We start from the raw sequence: 22,843 nt of genomic DNA, 5'->3' as shown, positions 1-22,843 counted from the left end.
TAATTTAGGTTAAGTAGTGTGTAAGCTTAGGGACTGATGACCTTAGCAGTTAAGTCCCATAATATTTCACACACATTTGAACATATATTAGACACATTATACGACAGATGCAACTTTAACACTTGGCGTCTCAGAACGCACTGCCCTAGGTCCAGAGGTACTGTTTTTGCAGCGATATTCTCGCAGACAGAAGTCCATATAGCTTGTGTCCCCACACAGATGTCGACAATGAACTGGTGAACTCTACGCTGTACATTGTTGAAATTCTTTACATTATCCTTGGAATAATGAAGCTTACCACGAAGGCGCATCATAAACATTCCATTCTTTCATGGAATTTTAGCAGACTTATCAAATCACATGACGACCATCAGGCGCAGGATAAACTGCGTTGTCCCGTCCACGTGTGTAGTGACAGCGCTCTTATGAGCAGCACTAAGAATGCCTGGTTATTTTTACATCCAGTTTATAAGTGCGATATTGTTGTAGAAGAACGATGCCATGTTCCGTATGCGGGTTATACACTCTCTGATCCAGAGACGCTACGCATGCGTAACAGATCACTGGATGTTACGAGAGGCGGACCAGGGATGGGCAGACTCGTTCACCTTTGGGAACTAGTTCATCGTTTCTTTTATGAACCATTCATTTTTACCCATTTATCGTTCCCTTTTTATCTGATTGTGCATGCTCCATGGATTTTAGTTACATTTTCAGAAATATGTCAAGTACCCACAAGTATTAACTCTGCATGATAAATTCAGTGATTACCTAACGTATACGGGATGTTTACTCCTGTTTCCTTGGCTGAAAGCGTTCTCAGAAAACGTTACATTATTCAGGTGACGTGACGGGCCAGTGAACAGAAGCCAGGTAGAGAGAGATCAGAGCAGGATGAACGGAAATACGGATTACGAGCCGGCCGGGGCGGCCAAGCGGTTAAAGGCGCTACAGTCTGGAACCGCGAGACCGCTACGGTCGCAGGTTCGAATCCTGCCTCGGGCATGGATGTGTGTGATGTCCTTAGGTTAGTTAGGTTTAAGTAGTTCTAAGTTCTAGGGGACTGATGACCTTAGAAGTTAAGTCCCATAGTGCTCAGAGTCAAAACGGATTACGAAACTTGTTTACCACCCATCGCGGCCCACAGCATTCGTTATTCACTCTCGAGGGAATCTAGCAAGTACAGAATCTTCGTTAACAGTTCGTTTGCAGAAAATAATATATATTAGTGCGAGCAAACGGAAAAATAATTTATGGTTCTTGTCCCCTTTTCCGTCGTCTTAATCTTTTGAATAATAAGTGAAAATGTCACTGCACTGAATCGTGAAGCAGAACCAATGGGCTAAATACGTAAGTATTCGAGTAGGAATCGACGATCAAATCACAAAATACTATGAATGATGGGACTGAGCTGTTCGTTCCTAATAAAAAATGAGTACCTTTAAACAGATACGGTTCGAGCAACAAGTTCCTTAAAAATGATTCTTCGCGGAGGTATGAAAAAGCTGAAAGTTGTAAACTATCCAGCTGAGACATGCTTCAAGCTCTACGAGAGTTTTAATAAGTAATATATACACATACAATAACAACAAACGAGGAACAGAAGCTGTATATACTGCAGGCTGTTTCTGTAAAGTTCCAGGGCCAAAAATAGACTTTGTCGAAGAACAAGTATTTTCAAAAGAAAATGTGATTTCCTCGTCATATTTGCCTCATATGCTTAGTAAATCGTAGATTTACAAGTTGTTAAAGTTATTAGAGTTAATACGGCATTAGTAAATTAGTTGAAAGTACACACATCAAAAAAAAGTTTTGCATCACCGCGGTTCCCAGAATTCTTGAAGATAAACGTTAACTGTGGGTATTGTATCACAGACACAGTCCCTTTGACTGTTCAGAGATGTCTCTAAACCTGCCCAAAGATGTAAACAACCATGCATGAGCAGCGCCTGTTAGACGGAGGCGATCCGACAGCCGATCAGTTCCAGGCAATCCACTAGGAAGAAGGTACACGGCTCGTGTTTTCTGTAGTTCAACCATGCTAGACGGTCAATACCGCGGTTCGGTTTCGTCCGCATTGTTACTTTGGGCCAGGAAGGGATCTCAACAAGGGAAGTGTCCAGGCGCCTCGGAGTGAACCAAAGCGGTGTTTTTCAGACATAGAGGTGATACAGAGAGACAGGAACTGCCGATGACATGCCTCCCTCAGGCCACCCAAGAGGTACTACCGCAGTGGATGAACGCTACCTATGGATTATGGCTCGGAGGAACCGTGACAGCAACGCCAACAGGTTGAAAATGCCTTTCGTGCAGCCATAGGACGTCGTGTTACGACTCAAACTGTGCGCAATAGGCTGCCTGATGCGCAACTTCACTCCCAACGTCCATGGCGAGGTCCATCTTTGCAACCACGACACCATGCAGCGCGGTACAGATGGGCCCAACAACATGCCGAATCGACTGCTCAGGATTGGCATCACATTCTCTTCACCGATGAGTGTCGCATATGCCTTCAACCAGACAATCGTCGGCGACGTGTTTGGAGGCACCCCGTTCAGGCTGAGCGCCTTAGACAAACTGTCTAGCGAGTGCAACAAGGTGGAGGTTTCCTGATGTTTTGGGTTGGCATGCGGTGGGTCCGACGTACGCCGCCAGTGGTCATGAAAGGCGCCGTAACGGCTGTACGATACGTGAATGCCATCCTCCGACCAATCGTGCTACCATATCGGCAGCATATTGGCGAGGCATTCTTCTTCATGGACGAGAATTCGGGCCCCCATCGTGCACATCTTGTGAATGACTTTCTTCAGGATAGCGACATCGCTCGACTAGAGTGGCCAGCATGTTCTCCAGACATGAACCCTATCGAACATGCCTGGGATAGAGTGTTTATGGACGACGTGATCCACCAGCCACTCTGAGGAATCTACTCTGAATCGCCGTTGAGGAGCGGGACAATCTGGACCAACAGTGCCTTGATGAACTTGTGGACAGTATGCCACGACGAATACATCAATGCAAGAGGACGTGCTGCTGGGTATTAGAGGTACCAGTGTGTACAGGAATCTGGACCACCACCTCTGAAGGTCTTGCTTTATGGTGGTACAACATGCAATGTGTGGTTTCCATGAGCAATAAAAAGGGCGGAAATGATGTTTATATTGATCTCTATCCCAATTTTCTGTACAGGTTCCGGAACTCTTGGAACCGAGGCGATGCAAAACTCTTTATGGTGTGTGTAATAAAGTTTTCTGTTAAAAACTACTCCTGATCAATATTTTTAGATAAAAATACGATTTTATGCTAGTCTACGATTTTTTCAAATGCTGAGACAACCGTTCCGCATTTCAGTCCTTCTAAAGACGCCTAAGTCGACTATTTTGTTTGTGAAGTAGGAACGCGAAGGTACAGCCACAACAATATCAAAACATGGCAGACCTTGTGTACTGACAGACAGAGACCTTCGATCATTGTGGAGGGCTGTTGAAAAAATCGTATGAAATCAGTGGAAGAAGTGACTCGTGCATTGTGAAGTGTTACCAGTAGCGCTTCTAGCTCAATGAATGTGCTAGCAAGCTAAAAAGCACTCGGTGGTCGAGTAGCTCCTCATAAGCCACACATTTCTGTATCCAGTGCTGACGTCAGAGTTGGTATAAAGAGTGACGGTACTGGAGAGTGGATGGCTGGAAACGACTGATTTGGAGTAATGAATAACGCTTTATCCTGTGGCAGTCCGATGGAACGGTCTGAGTTTGGCGAAAGCCTCGAGAACGTAACTTGCCATCACTTGAAATGTCAACACTGAAGTACAGAGGAGGGACTGCTACGGCACGGGGATGTTTTACGTGGTCTTCTTGCTGCACTGACAAGAACGCTAAATGCGGAAGGATACGAACACATTTTACGACATTGTGTACTCTAACTAGCGTACAGCAGAGGAAGCGTTCTGAGAGGATGACTGTATCAGCATGACAATGCACCCCGTCAGAAAGCAACACCTGTGCGGCAGTGGTTAGTGGACGATAAGATTACTGAAATGGCTTAGTCTGTCAAGAGTCCCGACCTGAACCCAATGGAACATCACTGAGACGAATCAGAACGTCGACTTCGCTCCAGTCCCCAATGTCCAACATCACTACCTCCTCGAGTTTCGGCTTTTGAGGAAGAATGTTCTGCCATACCTCCAGAGACATTCAGACACCTCATTGAAAGCGTCCTCAGTGGACTTGAAATCCTCATAAAGACGGGGATAGACACACCCTATATCCCTGCCAAATGATGGCCGAGGTGCTTCAGTCTGGAACCGCGAGACCGCTACGGTCGCAGGATCGACTCCTGCCTCGGGCATGGATGTGTGTGATGTCCTTAGGTTAGTTAGGTTTAAGTAGTTCTAAGTTCTAGGGGACTGATGACCTCAGATATTAAGTCCCATAGTGCTCAGAGGCATTTTAGCCTTCCAAATGATGATGGTTAAGTTTTCTTCTATCTTTGGATTTAAGCCGGGAATCACCGTGTCCAACGCTGTAAAACCGATTACGGTTAGGGAAGAAGGAGGGTATGAAGATCGGTATCTGAGGTCCCGCCGACAACGGGTCCATTAACTTCGGATCTCTGATTTGGAGGAGAGCTAGGAAGGATGCATCCTTTTCAATGAAACTATCCCAGTATTAGCCTTAACACTTTAGGGAACTTTTGGAAACCCAAGTCTGGATGGCTGAACCGGCGCACTCCCCAATAAGAGTCATTTGTGTTGACACTGCGCCACCTCGTTCTATCGACAAAGAAAGCAGGTAACAAGTAGCCCTGCTTTTATGAAACTCATATACGTTCAACAGAGCGGCAAATGAAGTGTAATTTATAGGAAAGTAGTGATTAGATCGAGAAAACGTGTAATTAATAAGGAAGCATGCCAATAAGAACGCGCAACAGCAGTTTGGATGCAAATTCTCGCGTATCGATCCACTGCGCTTAACAAACTATGTGAATCGATCGCAGACACAAACTTGGTGTAACTCAACATTGCGTGTGAAACAACTCTAACTAGCAACAAAAGACAAATTTCATATCTCACGCTATAAAGCTTCCATGATAGCAAGGTTCATAAATATTTGGTTGAAGCAAGACAGAAGAGAACACTGTATTTACATTATCTCATAAATAAGTTCCCTTTATGATGTAGTATGCATGCCCTGCTTTGAGCGTTACATACAGCGGTATTACGTGAAGTGTCTGTCCTATATTTCATAAACAACTCCTGATATGCAAGCAAGATTTCAGCCAATAATAGTATGAAATTGGGGAATAATTTTAAAGTTTCTTATCAAATGATAAATAAAAGATGTTTTAACGATTGTTGTTAAACGATAAAATGGCTCTGAGCACTATGGGACTCAACTGCTGTGGTCATCAGTCCCCTAGAACTTAAAACTACTTAAACCTAACTAACCTAAGGACATTACACACATCCATGCCCGAGGCAGGATTCGAACCTGCGACCGTAGCAGTCGCACGGTTCCGGACTGCGCGCCTAGAACCGCGAGACCACCGCGGCCGGCGTTAAACGATAAAAAGAGCGGTATAATAATACATCATTTGTTAATGTTTGCGGTTAAACACTTCCCAGAAATATCCAGAAAAAGTGCTGAATGTGACACATGATTCTGACAACGAAGAACACGGATAATCACTTTTCAGGCCCATCTCTGTTTTCATTTCTCAAGTATTGTGGATACTCTGCCTTCGGTACCACTAGAGAAAACAGAATTACAGAAGAAGATCCACTGAAAAACAAAAACTCATTTTCCAATAAAGATCGTGGATATTTTGAGACAGCAGTAGAGAAGAGTGATGGATTACTGTATGTGCGGTGGCTGGACAACTCAGTTGTCACCGTGATCTCTTCTTCATGTGGTGCTCAAGACACTGGCCAATTCAAGAGATTTTTCGCAACTAAAAAAGCGAAATCTAATGATTTCCAGACTAAACCTGGCAGCCAAATGTAATACGTATGTGGGAGGTACTGATTATATCAGCATCTAGCATGCTGTCGTATTGGAAGGAGAAACAAGACATGGTATTGGTTTATCTTTACATGGATGTTAGATGTCGTCGTACAAAACAGTTGGATTTTGTATAATAAAGGAAAAAAATTCTCAGCTGGTATTCAAGAGAGAAATAGCAGCAATATACTTGCAGAGATACCAAGCTTTACTCACAGGAGCCGGAAGACCTTTCTGCATATAGGACATCTTCTGATAGTCGTTTAAATGGCATACTCGGATCGAAGGTCCACGTCTTTTTAATCAGTTGGTCCTGAAAAGATCAGTTTTTTAAAGCTTTTTGATTTTAATTTGACTGCTTGTTTGTAGCCAGGAAATCCAATATTTGGTCTGGCTGCCTATTCGTTCTAGCTTATTTAGCGTTACCCGGGGTGCACGTGTAGTATTCCAGATGTAGTTTATTCATCTACAATAGAATTAGCCACTTTATTCTGGAACATATCCCAGCTGAGCAAGAGGGTTTAAGGCCACAGAGAAGTTGCTGTGACCGGGTACTGACCCTAACACCTTTCATAGAGGCTGGTTTCCAAGAAAACCTGAAGACGCCTGTCACATTCGTAGACCTAACCGCGGCATATGACACGGTCTGGAGTTGTAGTATTTGATTCTTTTAGCCATGTATCGCTTTCAGTTATATTGTGTTATAAAATATAAATTATATGACGAAAAGTTTGTAATAAATGTACACAAAAGTGGAATATGTATTAAGACCTTTCAGTAAAGTATTTATTTTTTTGAAGTGGTAATACATAAAAATTTAGGGAGTGAAGCATCTAACGTTGCCATATGTCAACATCAAATATCTCGCGAAAGGTGGTAATGACTTCTGTAAAACAATTATGTTGTGTACTTTATACCTTGCAGAGACACAGTAACTAAAATAAATAAATAATTCAAGAAAAAATTAATCCAGGCGCTAATGAGTTAAACTTATGATGTTAATGAACAGTACAAAAATATGAAATTTGGTTTCAGATGTGTATAAAAAACCGCTGCATACCACATATCGAAATCGGTAACCCAGTATGATAATCTCGATCTACATGAGATAATATTTCTGTATGCATGAGTTACTTAATTTTTAAATACTTGTTCCCTTTCTGAATTAACAACATGCCTGGTACCATTCTGTAAATGATCTGCAGTGTGAATTATCAGCCTGATATGTCAGAAGTGGAGGCAGTTGATGCTGTGTCTTATCTGAGGAATTTCAGAGAAATATAAGATGTGGCGGTAGGCTTTGCACCAGGGCTTGCCAGTGCGACATACTTCGTGCAACACTTTCAGCTTACTCAGTATAAGATGTACTTCGTTATAACGGTATGCACTTCGTTCCTGAAACCGTATTCCTTAGAACTTCTGCCCATTTGCTCCTGCGGTTCGCTGCGGTAAACACGAACAGCTGTATCGATATTGCGTGTTTTTTCTCTTGTGTAACTGCCTCCAGTATTGCTATATCGTCCCTGGTTGCAGTGATGGTAAACGTCCGCACTGAAACAGCTGACACTTACGGTGCGACCTCATTTCCAACTCCTTTAATGAGAGTCTAATGCAGGATGCTTTTTGGCACTGAAAGGCAACATACAAGAGTGTAGATAAATGGCGAATGTTAAATTATTTTGAATCTTTGCTTTAGAAATTAGTTTTCCATCCAACACTTTTGCAGATGAGGTAACGTCAAGGATTTCTTTTTTTTTAACTAAAAATCGGCATGAACAGCCCAATGCTTATGGAGGTCGGTTTGAAAAGTTCTTGAAATGGAATAGAAGAAAACGACTTAGATCAGTTAACCTTTTTTTCATTTTTCAGTGTAATCTCCCTGTGTATCAATGCACTTGCTCCAGCGATGTTCCAATGTCATGATCCCATGTCCAAAATTGCGTTCCCCCAGGCATGCAAAATACCCATCACCTAGGCTCTCAGTTCTTCGAAGAGAATCTCCAATCACCGAGGAAAATTTTTAGCTTTGGGTTGCGATTCCAGCCTGATAACGCCAGGGAAGGCGAATAAGCCGCGTGTGGCAACAGTTCCTCTCTTAGTTCAAGCATTTTTGCCGTGGCAACGACCATTGTGTATGGGCGTACATGTTCTTGATGAAAGCTGACTTCCTCGTTACCAAACCTGGCCTTTCTGCATTTACCTGTTGCTGTAGTTGATGCACAAGGTTAGTGTACTATTGTCGCTTAATTGTCTGACCAGTGAGAAGATGATCTATCAACTGAATTCCTTTCACATCCCAGCATATTGACGTCATGACATTTCTGGCCCACTGTATTGCTTTGCTTTGATGGTGGTGGTCGTCGTCGTGGTTGTGGTTGTTGTGGTGGTCGTGGTGATGGTGGTGATGGTGATGGTAGTGAATCAAAATGTTTCCACGGCTTTTTTTTTTTTTTTGGCTCCGGAATATAACAACGGACTCAAGTTTTACCTGTGATCCCAACTGGAGGAAAAATTCTTGTTAATTGCTCTTTGTATCAAACCTTTTGTAATGCGAATGTTAATCGGCATGCCGGCAAGTCGAAACACACGTGCGAGTAACAAGTTAATCGTTTGTGGAAGAGAGCTAACCTGAAGTTCACTGACGAGAATTCTCTTAGTGATCGTATAAATCAAGAAAGTGAAAAGCTACGCAGTTATACAGTTCAAAGGAAAGTGCAAACGATGTTGTCTTTTAACTGCACAGGAAGTAAACGTTCAATGACATTTAATGTAGCCTATATAACATGCCAATGAAAGGTGAATTTTTAAATGGTTAACAAACACTATTTTCTTGGTGCCTCTCCGTCCGTCGGTCTCCGTCTGTCTGTCCGTCCGAATACTACTCATGGTTGACGTGTTTAAAGTGTTTTTAACCACGTGTTCGATACTGTTTCATACACTTTTTAAACTTAAGCATAGTTTTATAAAAGCGCTTTAATAAATGTTTGAAACAAAATAATTTTCGTTTTTATGCATTTTTGCCCAACTATAGGTTAAACCTCACACCACGGGGGAGGTGAGGAAGCCCACATCCAACCAAATCTCACCAAGGGGCAGGAGGAATCAAAATTTTGAAGAAAACCCTCACGTAATTAATGGACTTCCCCTTATATTTCCGTGGCACGTCTTCGTGGAGACGCTGTCGGTGTGCATTAAGTTGTTACGGGTGTCTAATATCTCTTGGTTTATGTACAAGAGCTTGCTACCACTAGATATTTAAATAATTTCACAACCCGTAGATGTTTCCCACTAACGCTATAGTTCGATATTATCACATAGTATCTTTTCTTCGAAAGCTTGATTTTGAAGCTATCCACATTTAGAGACAGCCGACATTCTGTATACCAAGTGGACGTTCTCCCTCACAAGGGGATGGCGCTTTCTCGCACCACCGATTTCATCCAAATTTATGACATGTGCAGGGTGTAGGCAGAATTGGGAGCTCCAGATTGCCAACCGTTTGGAAAAAATAAGTTCAATATATTGTGCATTCTTTCGGTTTGGCCGACCGAAGTGGCCAAGCGTTTCTAGGCGCTACAGTTTGGAACCACGCAACCGCTACGGTCGCAGGTTCGAATCCTGCCTCGGGCATGGATGTGTGTGATGTCCTTAGGTTAGTTAGGTTTAAGTAGTTCTAAGTTCTAGGGGACTGATGAGCTCAGAAGTTAAGTCCCATAGTGCTCAGATCCGTTTGAACCATTTTGAACCTTTCGGTTTGTTTTCAGTGTAAGTAACGTAAAAATTGAAAATTTAAAAAACTACGCACAGGCACTCGACGCCGTGATCCTCTGATTATCGTTCTGTACAGTTTCCGCTGGGCCAAACGCTGGCTGCAAGCTACGCTGATACACGGAAATGACTCACGGTTCGCGCTACCCGCGTCGAAAATGCTATTTTCTCTAAAGGCTTGGTCATCTGGAGGTCCCACTTCTGTCACTTTCACTTCTGCTCCACCCCTGTACACACTATAAATACGGACGAAATCGCTGACGACGAGTAGACGCCGTCCCCTTGTGATCCGCATCAAGCGAGGTGACATCCCACTGCACTCGCATTGGAAGGACTTGAATTGGTTCACCCTGTGACTACTCGCTAGGATAAGTAATAGTATAAGTAATAGTAGAAGCAGCAGAAGCGGAATATTTAGGTTATCCCGTGATTTCCCTAAAGCGCTTAAGGCCAATGCCGGGATAGTGCCTTTGGAAAGGAGATCGTGATCCGTCTACAATGACCTCGTCCTCGACGGAACGTTAAACCCTAGTCATCCTTCTTACCTTGTGTTCCGCAAGTAGTGCTGCATTACCTTACTGTCGTTCAGCGACAAAACTATCCTATACACAACAGTTAGTAGCTGCACAATTGGAGTGATTTACTGAACTCTTCTCTTAAATTATTTATGTACTAATGGAGAAGGCCGACGTTGCCCAGGTAATTATTTATGGCTGTGCATCGACGCCCGTACCACGCACCGTCTGGCCTTTCGCTTAATGTTTCTGATGTTGTATATGATATAATTTTCTAGGTACATTAAGCGACGTATTTGGATACTGTTTGCGAAATTTATTGCTAGATACAGTTAGTAGCAAAGGAGTAATAAATTTTAACATCAAGCGTGATGTGAAAGTTCTTCACGCGTCTCGTGTTTATGACGTCTTATCTCCTCAACAATGTGTCGTACTACGATATAATTTAGCCTTTACATTAGACATCCTATTTCCTTGTAACACAACAGGTGCTACTTTTGTTTGTGTTGTACTCGAACAGTAAAAACCTCCTCCAGCCCGTGACGTGTATTAGGGAGTACACCTTATGAAAGAAACCAGTAGGTAGCTAACAAAGTGACATGGCTGTGTTCCCAGGTGATTGACCTGCTGAACCCGGGATCGGCGCGGAAGCCGCTGGCGGTGCGCTGGTCCAAAAAGACGCGCAGTTTCTTCGTGGAGAACCTGTTCAGCGTCGACTGCGAGACCCTCGATGACCTACTCGCCGTGCTCGAGGAAGGTCAGTTGGAAATTGCTGCACTTCTCTAACAGTTCCTATAGTTCAGACCTAGCGAAGCACTGCATTGACGAGGAGAAAAGTTATGCCCCAGCCTAGCAATTGACGTGTAGCTTAGCCACCATAGTCTACCTACAATTGAATTTTTTTCTGTTTTTTTTCTTTTTAACATTTCATTCCTTGTCGATCCACCCCTCCCTCCCTTTCACGTACGGGAATGAGATGATCAAACAAGGAAAGAAAGACTAGCTCTCAACGAAATGCAAACTGAAAAACACAATGTACGAGGTCTGCGTAAAAAGTATCCGACCATTGATTTTCCCGCGCAGAATAGAGACGATAGGGCGGCGCCACTGGACATAAAGAGACCTTTATGCGCACGCATGAATTTTTTCCCCGCCTTCCAGCGCGTCAGTGGCTGCCTGTCGGTCGCTGAGTGAGGTGCTACACAAGATGACTGAACATGTTGAGCAAAAATACGCATCAAATTTTGTCATAAGCTTGGTGATTATCAAAGCGAAACAATTCGTAAGCTTCAGCACGTGTTTGGAGAAGATGCGATGGGTGTAACATAAATTAAGGAGTGGTTCAACCGATTCAAAAATGGCCGCACATCAGCGGAGAGTGACCGGCGTTCTGGCAGGCACCAAACTGGTCGGAGTGCAGCTGTTGTTGAGAGGGTGCAAAATATGGTGATGGCAGATCGTCGTTTGACCGTGCGGGAGATTGATCAAGAGGTTGGAGTGAGTAAAGATTCTGCACGTGCAATTTTGCGTGATGATTTGAACATGCACCGAGTGGCCTGCAAAATTCGTGCCCAAGTGGTTGTCGCCGGAAAAAAAAGACCTCCGTTTTGACGTTGCACAGGACCTTCTGGACACCACCAACACTGATCCTGGCTTTCTGAACACCGTGATAACTGGAGATGAGTCACGGGTGTACGGGTACGACCCATTAATAAAAAGACAGTCGTTGCAATGGAAGCATCCCGAGTCTCAAAGGCCGAAGAAAGTGCGGCAGGTGCGAAGGAAAATCAAGGTGATGCTGACTATCTTCTTTGATGTCCATGGAATTGTGCACCACGAACATGCACCCGGAGGACAAATATTGAGTGACGAAGGAGTACTATCAAGATGTTCTCCGGCGACTCCGTGACGCAATTCGGCACAAAAGACCAGACATGCGGACGGCGAAAAGATGACAACTGCATCACGACAACGCCCCGCGCATTCATCCGATTTGATCCAAACTTTCTTGGCCAAACAAGGAATTATAGCCTTTCACAAACCACCCTACTCTCCAGACATGTCTCCTAGTGACTTCTGGATGTTTCCAAACTTGAAGACGCCACTGAGAGGATCCCGTTTTGAGAGTAGAGATAATGCGGAACACGACGACGGATCTGAACACTATTCCAAAAGAAGACTTCCAGAGGTGTTTCCGGCAGTGGAAGGATCCGTGGGCTAAGTGTGTACAAGCGCAAGGGGCCTACTTTCAAGGGGATTATGGTCCCAAACCCGTCAGGTATTCAAAATATTTTTTCTGGCCAAAGGTCGGATACTTTTTAGACAGACCTCGTATAATTTACCACGTGCATTTGAGCAAGACAGGACTCTTAACAAACAGCTACTACAAATCTGTATAAGGTGGATAAGCTACACGCTATCCATAATGCTTATCTTAAACCAAACGATGTTAAAAATGTACTTACAACACTTTATATTTAAAAAGATTGAAACAATCGAATTAAAACGGAAGAAAAATCATTTATTTAGGTGATCTACTATAAAAACACAGATTATGATCGTATACTCTAAGACAAAAAACGACACACTATGAAAGAGTTATGCAAATTGGTGAAAAAGTATGGACGAAAAAGGCAAAATTGGAAATTTTGACGGACGATGGATGAATGTGTGACGCTGCAGAGCAATTTCACAACGCAGCTGACAAGGATAGTAAACAGGGGACATGCTGGTACCAAGGCTTAGTCCCTGTGAATGTTATACCGTGTGCTCAACTGGGGAGTAACTATGTCTCGCAGACAGGTGCGTAAACAATATACGTAGATGTCACAGTCTGAGATATGATGATGATGTTTGGTTTGTGGGGTGCTCAACTACACGGTAATCAGCGCCCGTACGAAGTCCCAATTGTTACAAAGCTCAATTTTTTCACAGTCCACTCTAGCCACTGCCACAAATGATGATTACGATCATGAAATGATGAGGACAACACAAACACCCAGTTTTCTGGCGGAGAAAATACCCAATGCGGCCGGGAATCGAACCTGGGACCCCGTGATCCAGAGGCAGCAACGCTAGCCACTCAACCACAAGCTGCGCACGGCATTTGAGAGGGGATGTGTAGTTGAGCTCAGAGAAGCCTGTTTTAGTAAACGACACATCGCTCGACATTTGAACAGAGTGATGCCATTATTCGACGATGATGGCAAGAACGAGTGAACCATAGCCGAACACAGCTTCAAGAAAGAAGCTATCGACCTAGAGAAACGACACAACTTGAAGGACAAGCAAGTGTCAGAGAGGCTCTTAGAGTCCCAAATTCATCATTATCTTCGATCCGACGTGCAACTGGTGCTTCAGCAGCCACAAAGACCATTAATAGGTGACTCACAGGAAGGGAGCTATGATCACTGCAGGAGTAAGATCACGGCACTTCTGGCGCCGACTATCATTGACCTCTGTACGCCAATAAGCCCGTCTCCATAGGTGTCGGCCACATTCGGCCTGGAATCTCATTGACTGGAGTAGAATTGTATTCAGTGATAAGCTGAGGTACGACGACCAGCGAGGGTGTGTTTGGAGACATACATACATTCATACATGGACGGCGGCGGGCCGCGCTGGATTAGCCGAGCAGTCTCAGGCGCTACAGTCATGGACTGTGCAGCTGGTCCCGGCGGAGGTTCGACTCCTCCTTCGGAGATGGGTGTGTGTGTTTGTCCTTAGGATCATTTAGGTTAAGTAGTGTGTAAGCTTAGGGACTGATGACCTTAGCAGTTAAGTCCCATAAGATTTCACACACATTTTAAGTTTTGACGGCGGCGGGATAGCAACCTGACTGTCGTACGCCATATGGCCAGACAGTTATGAGTGAAGGTCTGGGTCGCCATTTTATTTCATAGCAGGACCTCTTTGGTTGCCATCCGTAACACACTTATAGCACAGCGGTACGTCGACGATATTCTACGCACCGTTATTAGGAAAATTGGAAATTTGTGGTAGGTCCCTATGGGACCAAACTGCTGAGGTCATCGGTCCCTAGGCTTACACACTACTTAATCTAACTTAAACTAACTTATGCTAAGGACAACACACACACACCCATGCCCGAGGAACGACTCGAACCTCCGACGGGGGGGAGGCCGCGCGAAGTGGCCCCGTTATGTTCCCCTTCATGCCAGGCTATCTTGACCTCACATTTCAGAAAGATAATGCCCGCTCGCACACGACGAGAGTTTCTACCTCTTGTATTCGTGCTTGTCAAACCACACCCTGGCCAGCAAGGTCGCTGGATCTCTCCCCAGCCAAGAACGTTTGGAGCATTATGAGCAGCGTCCTTCAGCCACCTCCGGATTTTGACAAGACAGAATTTGGCACTATGTCCCTCAGAAGGACATCTAACAACTCTCATAATCTGTAAATGCTTGCATAATGGCCAGAGGTGGAGCAGCATACTGACTTGCACAATTTGTGTTGCTGTTACTCTTGTAGAAATCATCCAATTTTTCTGAAACTGTACGATTTGTTTGTCTGTATGGGTACATAACATCTACCGATTTCCATACCATTCGAATAATTCCTTCGTGGTGTGTCTTTTTTTTATTGTTGTCTTATAGTGTATATTGTGCTAGGTATTAACGATTTTCTGTCCTATTCCATTCACGTATTGAGCGAGGGAAAAGTGAGTGACTATATGCTTCTGCACGCACCCTAATCTCTGTCAGCTTATTTTCCAGAGACCTACACGAGGTATACGGAGGTGGAAAATTAGTGGTCGTAGAGTCTTCTACGGATACAGATTCTCTAATTTCACCGAAGAGGTGAGAATCACGTTGTCTGTCTTCCAGAAGTATTTCTTTAAGTTCACCGAGAATTTCAGTTACGCTTTCGTATGGGTTATACTGACCTCTTACTATCTTAGCAGCGCGTCTATCAATTCGTTCAGTGTCTGTTGTAATTCCTACTTGATAAGAACTCCAAACACTGGAACAGTACTCTAGAATTGGTCGTACTAGCGTCTTGTGTGCGGTTACCTCTACGAATGCACTGCAGTTTCCCTGAACCCTACCAACAAATTTGCCTTCCATTCGCCTTCCCTAATTCTGGTTTTACATTATCGATCCATTTTATTTTTCTTTTCAGTATTGCACTTAAATTATTGTACGATCTGACATGCTGAAGTTGTTCACTGATAATCTGTAAATGAAAAAGTTTGGGGTTCTTTCTATTTGTTACAAGCATTACCTTCAATTTATCCATATCCATAAATTCATTACAACGAATGGAAATATTATCCAATCTTTCTGCATTTCTCTACGATAGTCCAATGATGGTACTTTTTTACTGACAGCATGTCAGTAAATAACTGTGTACTACTGCTCACCCTATATGATAGAGTACTCATGTATAGATGTATTGAGAACATTAGAGATCCTCTTCTGCTACCTCTCTGTGGAACGTCCACGATCCAATCAAATAGTGCAACACGAAATACAGGGTGACCCAAAAGTCCTGCGCAGGAGAGCTTCTGTAAAGTTTGGAAGGTAGGAGACGAGATACTGGCAGAAGTGAAGCTGTGGGGACCGGACGTGAGTCGTGCTTCGGTAGCTCAGATGGTAGAGCACTTGCCCGCGAAAGGCAAAGGTCCCGAGTTCGAGTCTCAGTCGGGCACACAGTTTTAATCTGCCAGGAAGTTTCAACATGCTGAGTATTTGTCACAAGGAACACCGTCTTCGCTGAAAAACAATTATTATGACAATTATTGCTTCTGTATATCATGTGAAGCGTCATATTTTGGTCTTTTGTACACTTTTTTTGTTTTTAGTAAATTCCCATGTCACTTTAAGCATTGCGTCAATTTTTACCTCTCTGTCTACATTATTCAGTGAAATATTGAATTTTTAAATGTTGACGGACTTTTGGGTCACCCTGTATTTCATGTTTAGTTGTATTGACAAAACAAAGGACTGTTAACACGCAGTTAAGGAACTTGGGTGGAAAGTATAGTAACAAACGCTGTTTCAGGTATGAGGAACAGGTCTGTGGGCAGGCACAACATGAACGAGTACTCGAGTCGCAGCCACACCATCCTGACGGTGCACATCACGTCAGAGCAGCAGGTGAGTCCACACTACTTCAGCCACGTATTGCCCACCTGCGACTTTACAGGTGGTCCAGCAGCTCACACTGCAAGCTTCTAGAGGCTGTAGAGAAAACGTAGTATGTAAAATTTAACACAAAAATATCCGAAACTACCCTTTTAAGTGTAACATCCAAAACACTTTCTAAACTCTTGCGATGATACTGACCTTTTTTGGGTAGTTTTCCTCTGTGGCACTCTACAATGACTGTCTACATGATGTGAAGACCTGACGTTCTCTGTTTGCAAGCTGCGTCAACGATTCGTACATTTGGCAGCTACTGTCAGACGCTACTTCAGGGAAAAGTAGATAGGTCGAGGAAGACCATGTGGTGCCGGCAGTGCCTCTGTATTTGAAGTGTCTTGTTCACTAAATTCTGCTGTAGTCCGAGGCAGATTTGTTTGCGGAACAAATGACTTGCTGCACACCAGGTAGTTTTGCACAACTATGTCGAAACGTGCTGTGTAATTAAAGTTTCTATAACGAACTTGATGGTCGCCATATTGAGCAATTTCTGTACGCACCCATTTAACATACTTCAATATTAGCACGCGAAAATCAAAAATGTTGTTCGAGTACGCTTTCTTCGTTACTTGGTTACAAATTGCTAGGTAAAACTTGCCCACTAATTCGCTCCCATAATTTCTAGTAGCGTGTAATACAAATCATATATGTGCTCTAAAGTAAGTTTGTTTTAAAAGTATATCGGCAAAACACAATTACACCAAACGCCCTTAATTATGTGTTATGTGTATCATAATAACTGCCTTCCCCTCACATTTTGCCCTCTACGAGTCCCTTTGATAGCATGGAAGTTATCCAGTGATGTGTTAACACACGTCTTACCATAGTGTGTTTTCCACACATCCCGCCCCTGGCCCATTCCCTTGGAAAAACGATATTTCTTACCGTATCAGTCCACTTAATTTTCAGCTGCCCTCTAACATCAGGTCGCATACGCTTCGGTACATACTTCTCCAGTTTCCACACAGTAAGTGATTCACTTCATTGCTGTGCTCCAGATGTAAATGCTAAGACATTTTGCCGTACATTCTCAGAAATTATTTCCTCATTTGAAGCTCTACGTTTGATACCAGTAGTTTTCTTTGGGTAAGTAACGTTCTTTTTTCTTGTGCTAATCGGCTTTTTATGTACTCTCTGCTTAGTTCGTATTGCGTTGTTTCGCTCCAAGCAAAAGCCGCTTACTCTTATAGAAAACTGAGAGATTGGTAATTAGTTCTGTGGTGGGTCGAACTTTTGCTCTATAAAATGAATTTTCCTGAATCTCGAGCTTCCTATTGAGGAATTAGTCTTTACCTGTCCCTGAGTGCCAGTTCGTCTGAAGTTCCATAATCATTAAGTGAATTTTTTGCCATAATTCCTATCTTAAGGAAAACGGGAATCTGGCTACTGAGGTAAGATAGATCAGGGACTCCACTTTACTAAATACATCCCAGCAATTCTCTCTTACATGGCGCGTACGATTAGAGTACACAGGAGAAGAGAAAACGTCCTGACACAGACATTCCGGAGAAGTTTATGTGCATGCTACATGTCAGAACAACACATTTACTCACGAAGAGGAAGGAACTCCCGAGCAGAATTTGACATGGATCACATATGAAAACTATCCTATGGTTCATTACAGACAAATTTAAATAATTTAAACCCATCATTATTCAGCAGGAAATGGATTGGGTAAGCAACAAATCCATAACGTTGCATAGAGTTCCTAACTTGAAAACTCTGAATTAGTTCCTGACCAAAAGTGGCCACTAAAACCGCACATCATTCTTGAGGAGCAGCAATTGTCAACTGCGACTGCCTTGTTCAGCGCCCCGGAAACTTGTGATGAAAATCCAAATTGCCTTGCCTCCAATCAGTGAGAACGAAAACCTTGGAGGGGCGGGACTGAATTTTTTTTGTGGCGCCAGACTTCTCCTCCAATGAGAAGACCGGAGAAGCGTTGCAGGTTTATGCGTTCTCAAAGTTTTCCATCAGTTCCTTAACGTTCGATACTCTGACCAAAGCGTACTTGTCAGGTTACCTGGGAGAGCCAGTCGTGAGAGCCTCCGACACGAAAGCCCGCGCAGGTAAACGGTCCCCCAGCAGCCAGGCTGGACTGACCTGGACTGCCGTTCCCAGCCTTCCGCCTCAAAGTTATACCAACAGAAGCAACCCGAATTTTCTCAGTTGCATGCGTTAGTAATTACGCCCACCTTCATTCTACCCTGTGGCATTCACGTTTAAGGATAGATGGCAATGGTACATAGTATACTGAATGTCAAATGTAATGGGAATGGAAATAAAACTCACTCAGTCTCTGTTCCCTGCGTCATCTCTGTCTGTCTCTCTCTCTGGTATGGGAAATATGGGTAAATGCAGGCGGAGAGAAGATTCCCTGTCAAGAAGCATAACGACGATAAAAGATTGTCGAACTTGGTAAGGCAAAACCACACAACTACATGAGAGGCGCATTGATTAACTCCTTTCACCAGGTGGCAGAACTCTTTCACTTTATCTACTACGTGGTATCTAATTTTGCTGTTGAATTTGTTGCTAACCACATTTCTGCTGCTCCTCATTACTTTCGTCTTTCTTTGGCATACACTCGATCCGTATTCTGTAGTCGGTAGACTGTTCATCCCATTCAACAGGGTCCTTTAATCCTTCTGCACTTCCACAGAGGATAGCAACATCATCAACGAATCACAACATTTACATTCTTTCAGGCTTAATTTTAGTCTCACATTTAAATTTAATTCCTTCATTGCTTCTTCAACATATAAGTTGAACAACAGAGTAGGAAAATGTATCTCAGCCGTACTCTCTATTTAATCCGAGCGCTTGTCGTTGGTCTTTCTTACCCTTTCTGTTCTTTCATAAATTGCATATTATCTGTCTTCCGATACAGTGTATACATATTTTCTAAGGATTTCAAACGTCTTCCTACCTTGATATTTGTTAAGTCATTACCAATAGTAAGCAAAGTTCGTGTGGCCTCACTCTGCATTGTTGCTAAATTTATTCAAGATGGCGGATCCGAGATGCAGCTGATAGATGTGGCAACGTCGCAGTGACGTCATGGCGAGAAGTGCAAATGTTGGCGGAAAATACGTCATTTGCGCTACCTCCACTAACCTAACCTAACCCCCTCCCCCCACCCCACCACACTCCCCAACAAAATGGTGGTAAGTTCAAATGTTGGTGTTGAAATAGGTCAATTGGGCTACCTCCAATAACCTGAAGTCATCTGACCACCAGTTCTTCCTCGGAACTGACAGGAAAAGGACTCAGATTGTGCTGGGCTGCTGGAGAGGAAGGAGTGTACTTTATTTAATTTCAGTGGGAAGTTGGAGCAATTTATTTAGGGATGGATTTCACATAGTTTATATATTACATTGATACAAATCACTCCCTCTGACGCGCTTGGGGTCACAATACATATCCTACAGACTTGCAAACTACTCGTAAATCTCTCAATGCATGTAAAACAGCTTTCTAACATCGTTAAGAAATTCGACCGCAACATATCAGCGAAATGTTTCGTACAGAGTTCCAAGGTGGGATGATGAAAGGATGCATTTTTCCTAGCGATCCTAATCGGACACCCCATCCCATATGCGAGATGCATCTGGTCGTGCACATGTTTACCGTGGCTGATGTATAGCTTTCAGAGCTGCGTATCCAGCGCCGAACGAGATGTTTGCATAGTGGTTCACCCTCGCAGGCGCTGCTAAAAGGCTGTCAGTGTTATACTGACGTCACATGTCTATGTAAATAAGTGCCAAGTCTAACTCTCGGAAATCATAAAGGGTCACATAAATAGTTAACTGTCGCTTTCGTTGTTGTAGGAGCTTTCGTGATGTCTCAACTTGTCTGCATAGAAATTCTTGCCCTAACAGGACCTCTTTAAAAAAAAATAGTCCAGAATAACACGGAATACATTCTTCCTGATGGTCTTTACAATGCATCCCGTGCTACCCTTCCTGGAAAACGTGACGTCCAGCGTTCGACACACGTCTCATAAATGGTAAACATTCCCGCAACTAGAAGCCATCATCAGGTATGTGCACGCTTGCAAAAACACCACTGATGAAGAAAGCTTTCTTGTCCTTTGAAAAGAGAGCACTGTCTCAGCACAGACAAGAAAATCAGAACAATTACGTTAACAGAATTCAAATCACTGTCTGAAGAAGAGAAAAATGGCTCGAATTTTCGGTGTCCTACAGCTACTGGTCTGGAGATTTCTTAATGCCACAATGGCGGGCGAGGGACAACTTGCCCCCGTAGATACCTTGTCCCCAACTTGTTAGAACCATACCGTAGATGCTCCTACGTCCCAGCACAAAGGATGTCTCGTGAATAAATGGAGCATTCTGATTGGCTCTTACTGAATTTACTCGCCAAATTACTGATGCTGCCGGTGTGGGAACACTGTCGGCCTTTTTGCTGCAGACGAGATTTTCAGTGGTAAAACTATTTTGTACAGATCGCCATATTGCACTGACAGTTAAACCTTCCAAAAGATGTCTACAGATGGTCAAATATGGGAATACACTTCCTCAATTACACTGCTCTGTCGCTATAATGGACGCTTCAATATTTCAGTGTGAAATCTATCCCCAAACCGGCTATAACACCAAATACTGTATGGATGTAGTAAACACGCAATTTGTATCCTGCGCCATACAGAATCATCACTTCTGCATCAAAAATGGTTCAAATGGCTCTGAGCACTATGGGACTTAACTTCTGAGGTCATCAGTCCCCTAGAACTTAGAACTACTCAAACCTAACTAATCTAAGGACATCACATACATCCATGCCCGAGGCAGGATTAGAACCTGCGACCGTAGCGGTCGCGCGGTTCCAGACTGTAGCGCCTAGAACCGCTCGGCCACTCTGACCGGCACTTCTGCATCCTCCATATAGCTAGCGACCACAGCAGTTTGGAAATGATCCACAACACCGCAAAACTCTTCCAGTCACCTTATGTTGTCACTGTCTTTTATTTAAAATCATCCAGTGTGTGTGTGTGTGTGTGTGTGTGTGTGTGTGTGTGTGTGTGTACGTACGTATACGACGAAGACTGTTGTGCAAAGGCTGGGTTGATTCACCTTGGCACAAAGGCATCACTGTTTCTGGCCCCAACTTGCTTTCTTGCTTTCTACAACCATCTCCAGACTCTGGGATTACAGGAACACATGTATGTTCACATGGTTTGCCAGAATACTATACCATTTACGCGATACTTCTCTATATCAAGCACATAGTAATATCGCTTGCATGGCAGTATCGCTGGCACAGTCTAAGTCCGAAGATATAGACTGGAAATTATTTCTCTAGAAACCCGAAACTTTAGCGAGGTGCAGCGTGCTGTAAACCACTGAGCGACTGGAAACTTATCCTGTCTGTGAAGATCTCTACGTGAAAACTCGCAAAATTGGAGGAAACTGATAATTCCACTCGCCAATACCGATGTCGCTGATATAACAGATTCCAAATCATACCTATAATTTACAAAGTCAACTAAGGTGCTTCTCATGTCTACAGGACCAGCAAATGTGTCTTATACCCACCTTTCACCTGATAGATGCACACACCACAGTCGATATTCTCTCAACCAAATAAAGGCGGGAAATTTGCAGAAGCAGTCAATCGGACAATTTACGTGGGAGGGAATAATGTTCCAGCATAAACACACGTCCATATTGAATCTTCACAAATTTCCAAGGGGAACACATGCGATCACGAAAGCTGTCTTACACATAATGAGTATTGGTTCACTATTCAGCCGTGGATGACACGGTAAGTCTCCTACGTTCCTATACCCTAACCGGTCTTTCCATTTGGACGAGTCCTGCCGTTAACTGGAAACGTGAGTCATTCCCGCCAAAGGCCCCCGGCCACCACATACTCTTCGCACACCAGATAGAATCGTCCTAGGAAACCGGCTACATATATATTTGATCGCTATACTTACAATACGGACGTACTACACAGTCATCTATCTACATTCGCAGTGGTATTCACAAACTAGAGGAGGGGCGGCTTAGCAATGATACTGAAATTGGGAAGCATGCTGTCTCATCATTGGTCAGTGCTGAAATTACTGTAAAATTGTTCGCACTATCAACTGTGATGCTTATTATTACAGTACTTCGGCGGTGTCTTTTCCATCCCATCCATCCACTGGTACACTGTTGATTACCATACAATGATTGACTGAGAACGCTTGTTTGAGATGGAGGGAGGGTATTGGCGAAGGGGCTACACCTTCTGGGGATGGCTAGCACCGAAAAAGTGATTAGGTAGATGACTGCAACATGAGGAATCAATAGAAACGAAACTCAGAGTCATCAACTATCCTGTCACTGCGACAGACGAGTTTAAATGTAGATGTCGTCAATCGCCTTCT

General features: G+C 43.5%; 1 protein-coding gene across 1 annotated transcript in view; it reads left to right on the top strand.

Annotated features, from left to right (window-relative positions):
- The window catches only part of LOC126210745 (kinesin-like protein KIF12), a gene marked incomplete at its 3' end in the record, with an annotated part of 623,286 nt that overhangs the window by 422,605 nt on the left and 177,838 nt on the right, over positions 1 to 22,843 (top strand). The window contains exons 7-8 of the mRNA XM_049940000.1: positions 10,898 to 11,039; positions 16,307 to 16,401. Of these exons, the coding sequence (XP_049795957.1) occupies positions 10,898 to 11,039; positions 16,307 to 16,401 (237 nt within the window). The remainder of the gene's footprint in view (positions 1 to 10,897; positions 11,040 to 16,306; positions 16,402 to 22,843) is intronic.

Source organism: Schistocerca nitens, chromosome 1 (assembly GCF_023898315.1).
Source record: "Schistocerca nitens isolate TAMUIC-IGC-003100 chromosome 1, iqSchNite1.1, whole genome shotgun sequence".
In the NCBI taxonomy this organism is placed as follows: Eukaryota; Metazoa; Arthropoda; class Insecta; order Orthoptera; family Acrididae; genus Schistocerca; species Schistocerca nitens.
This window is presented reverse-complemented; position numbering and strand designations above follow the sequence as displayed.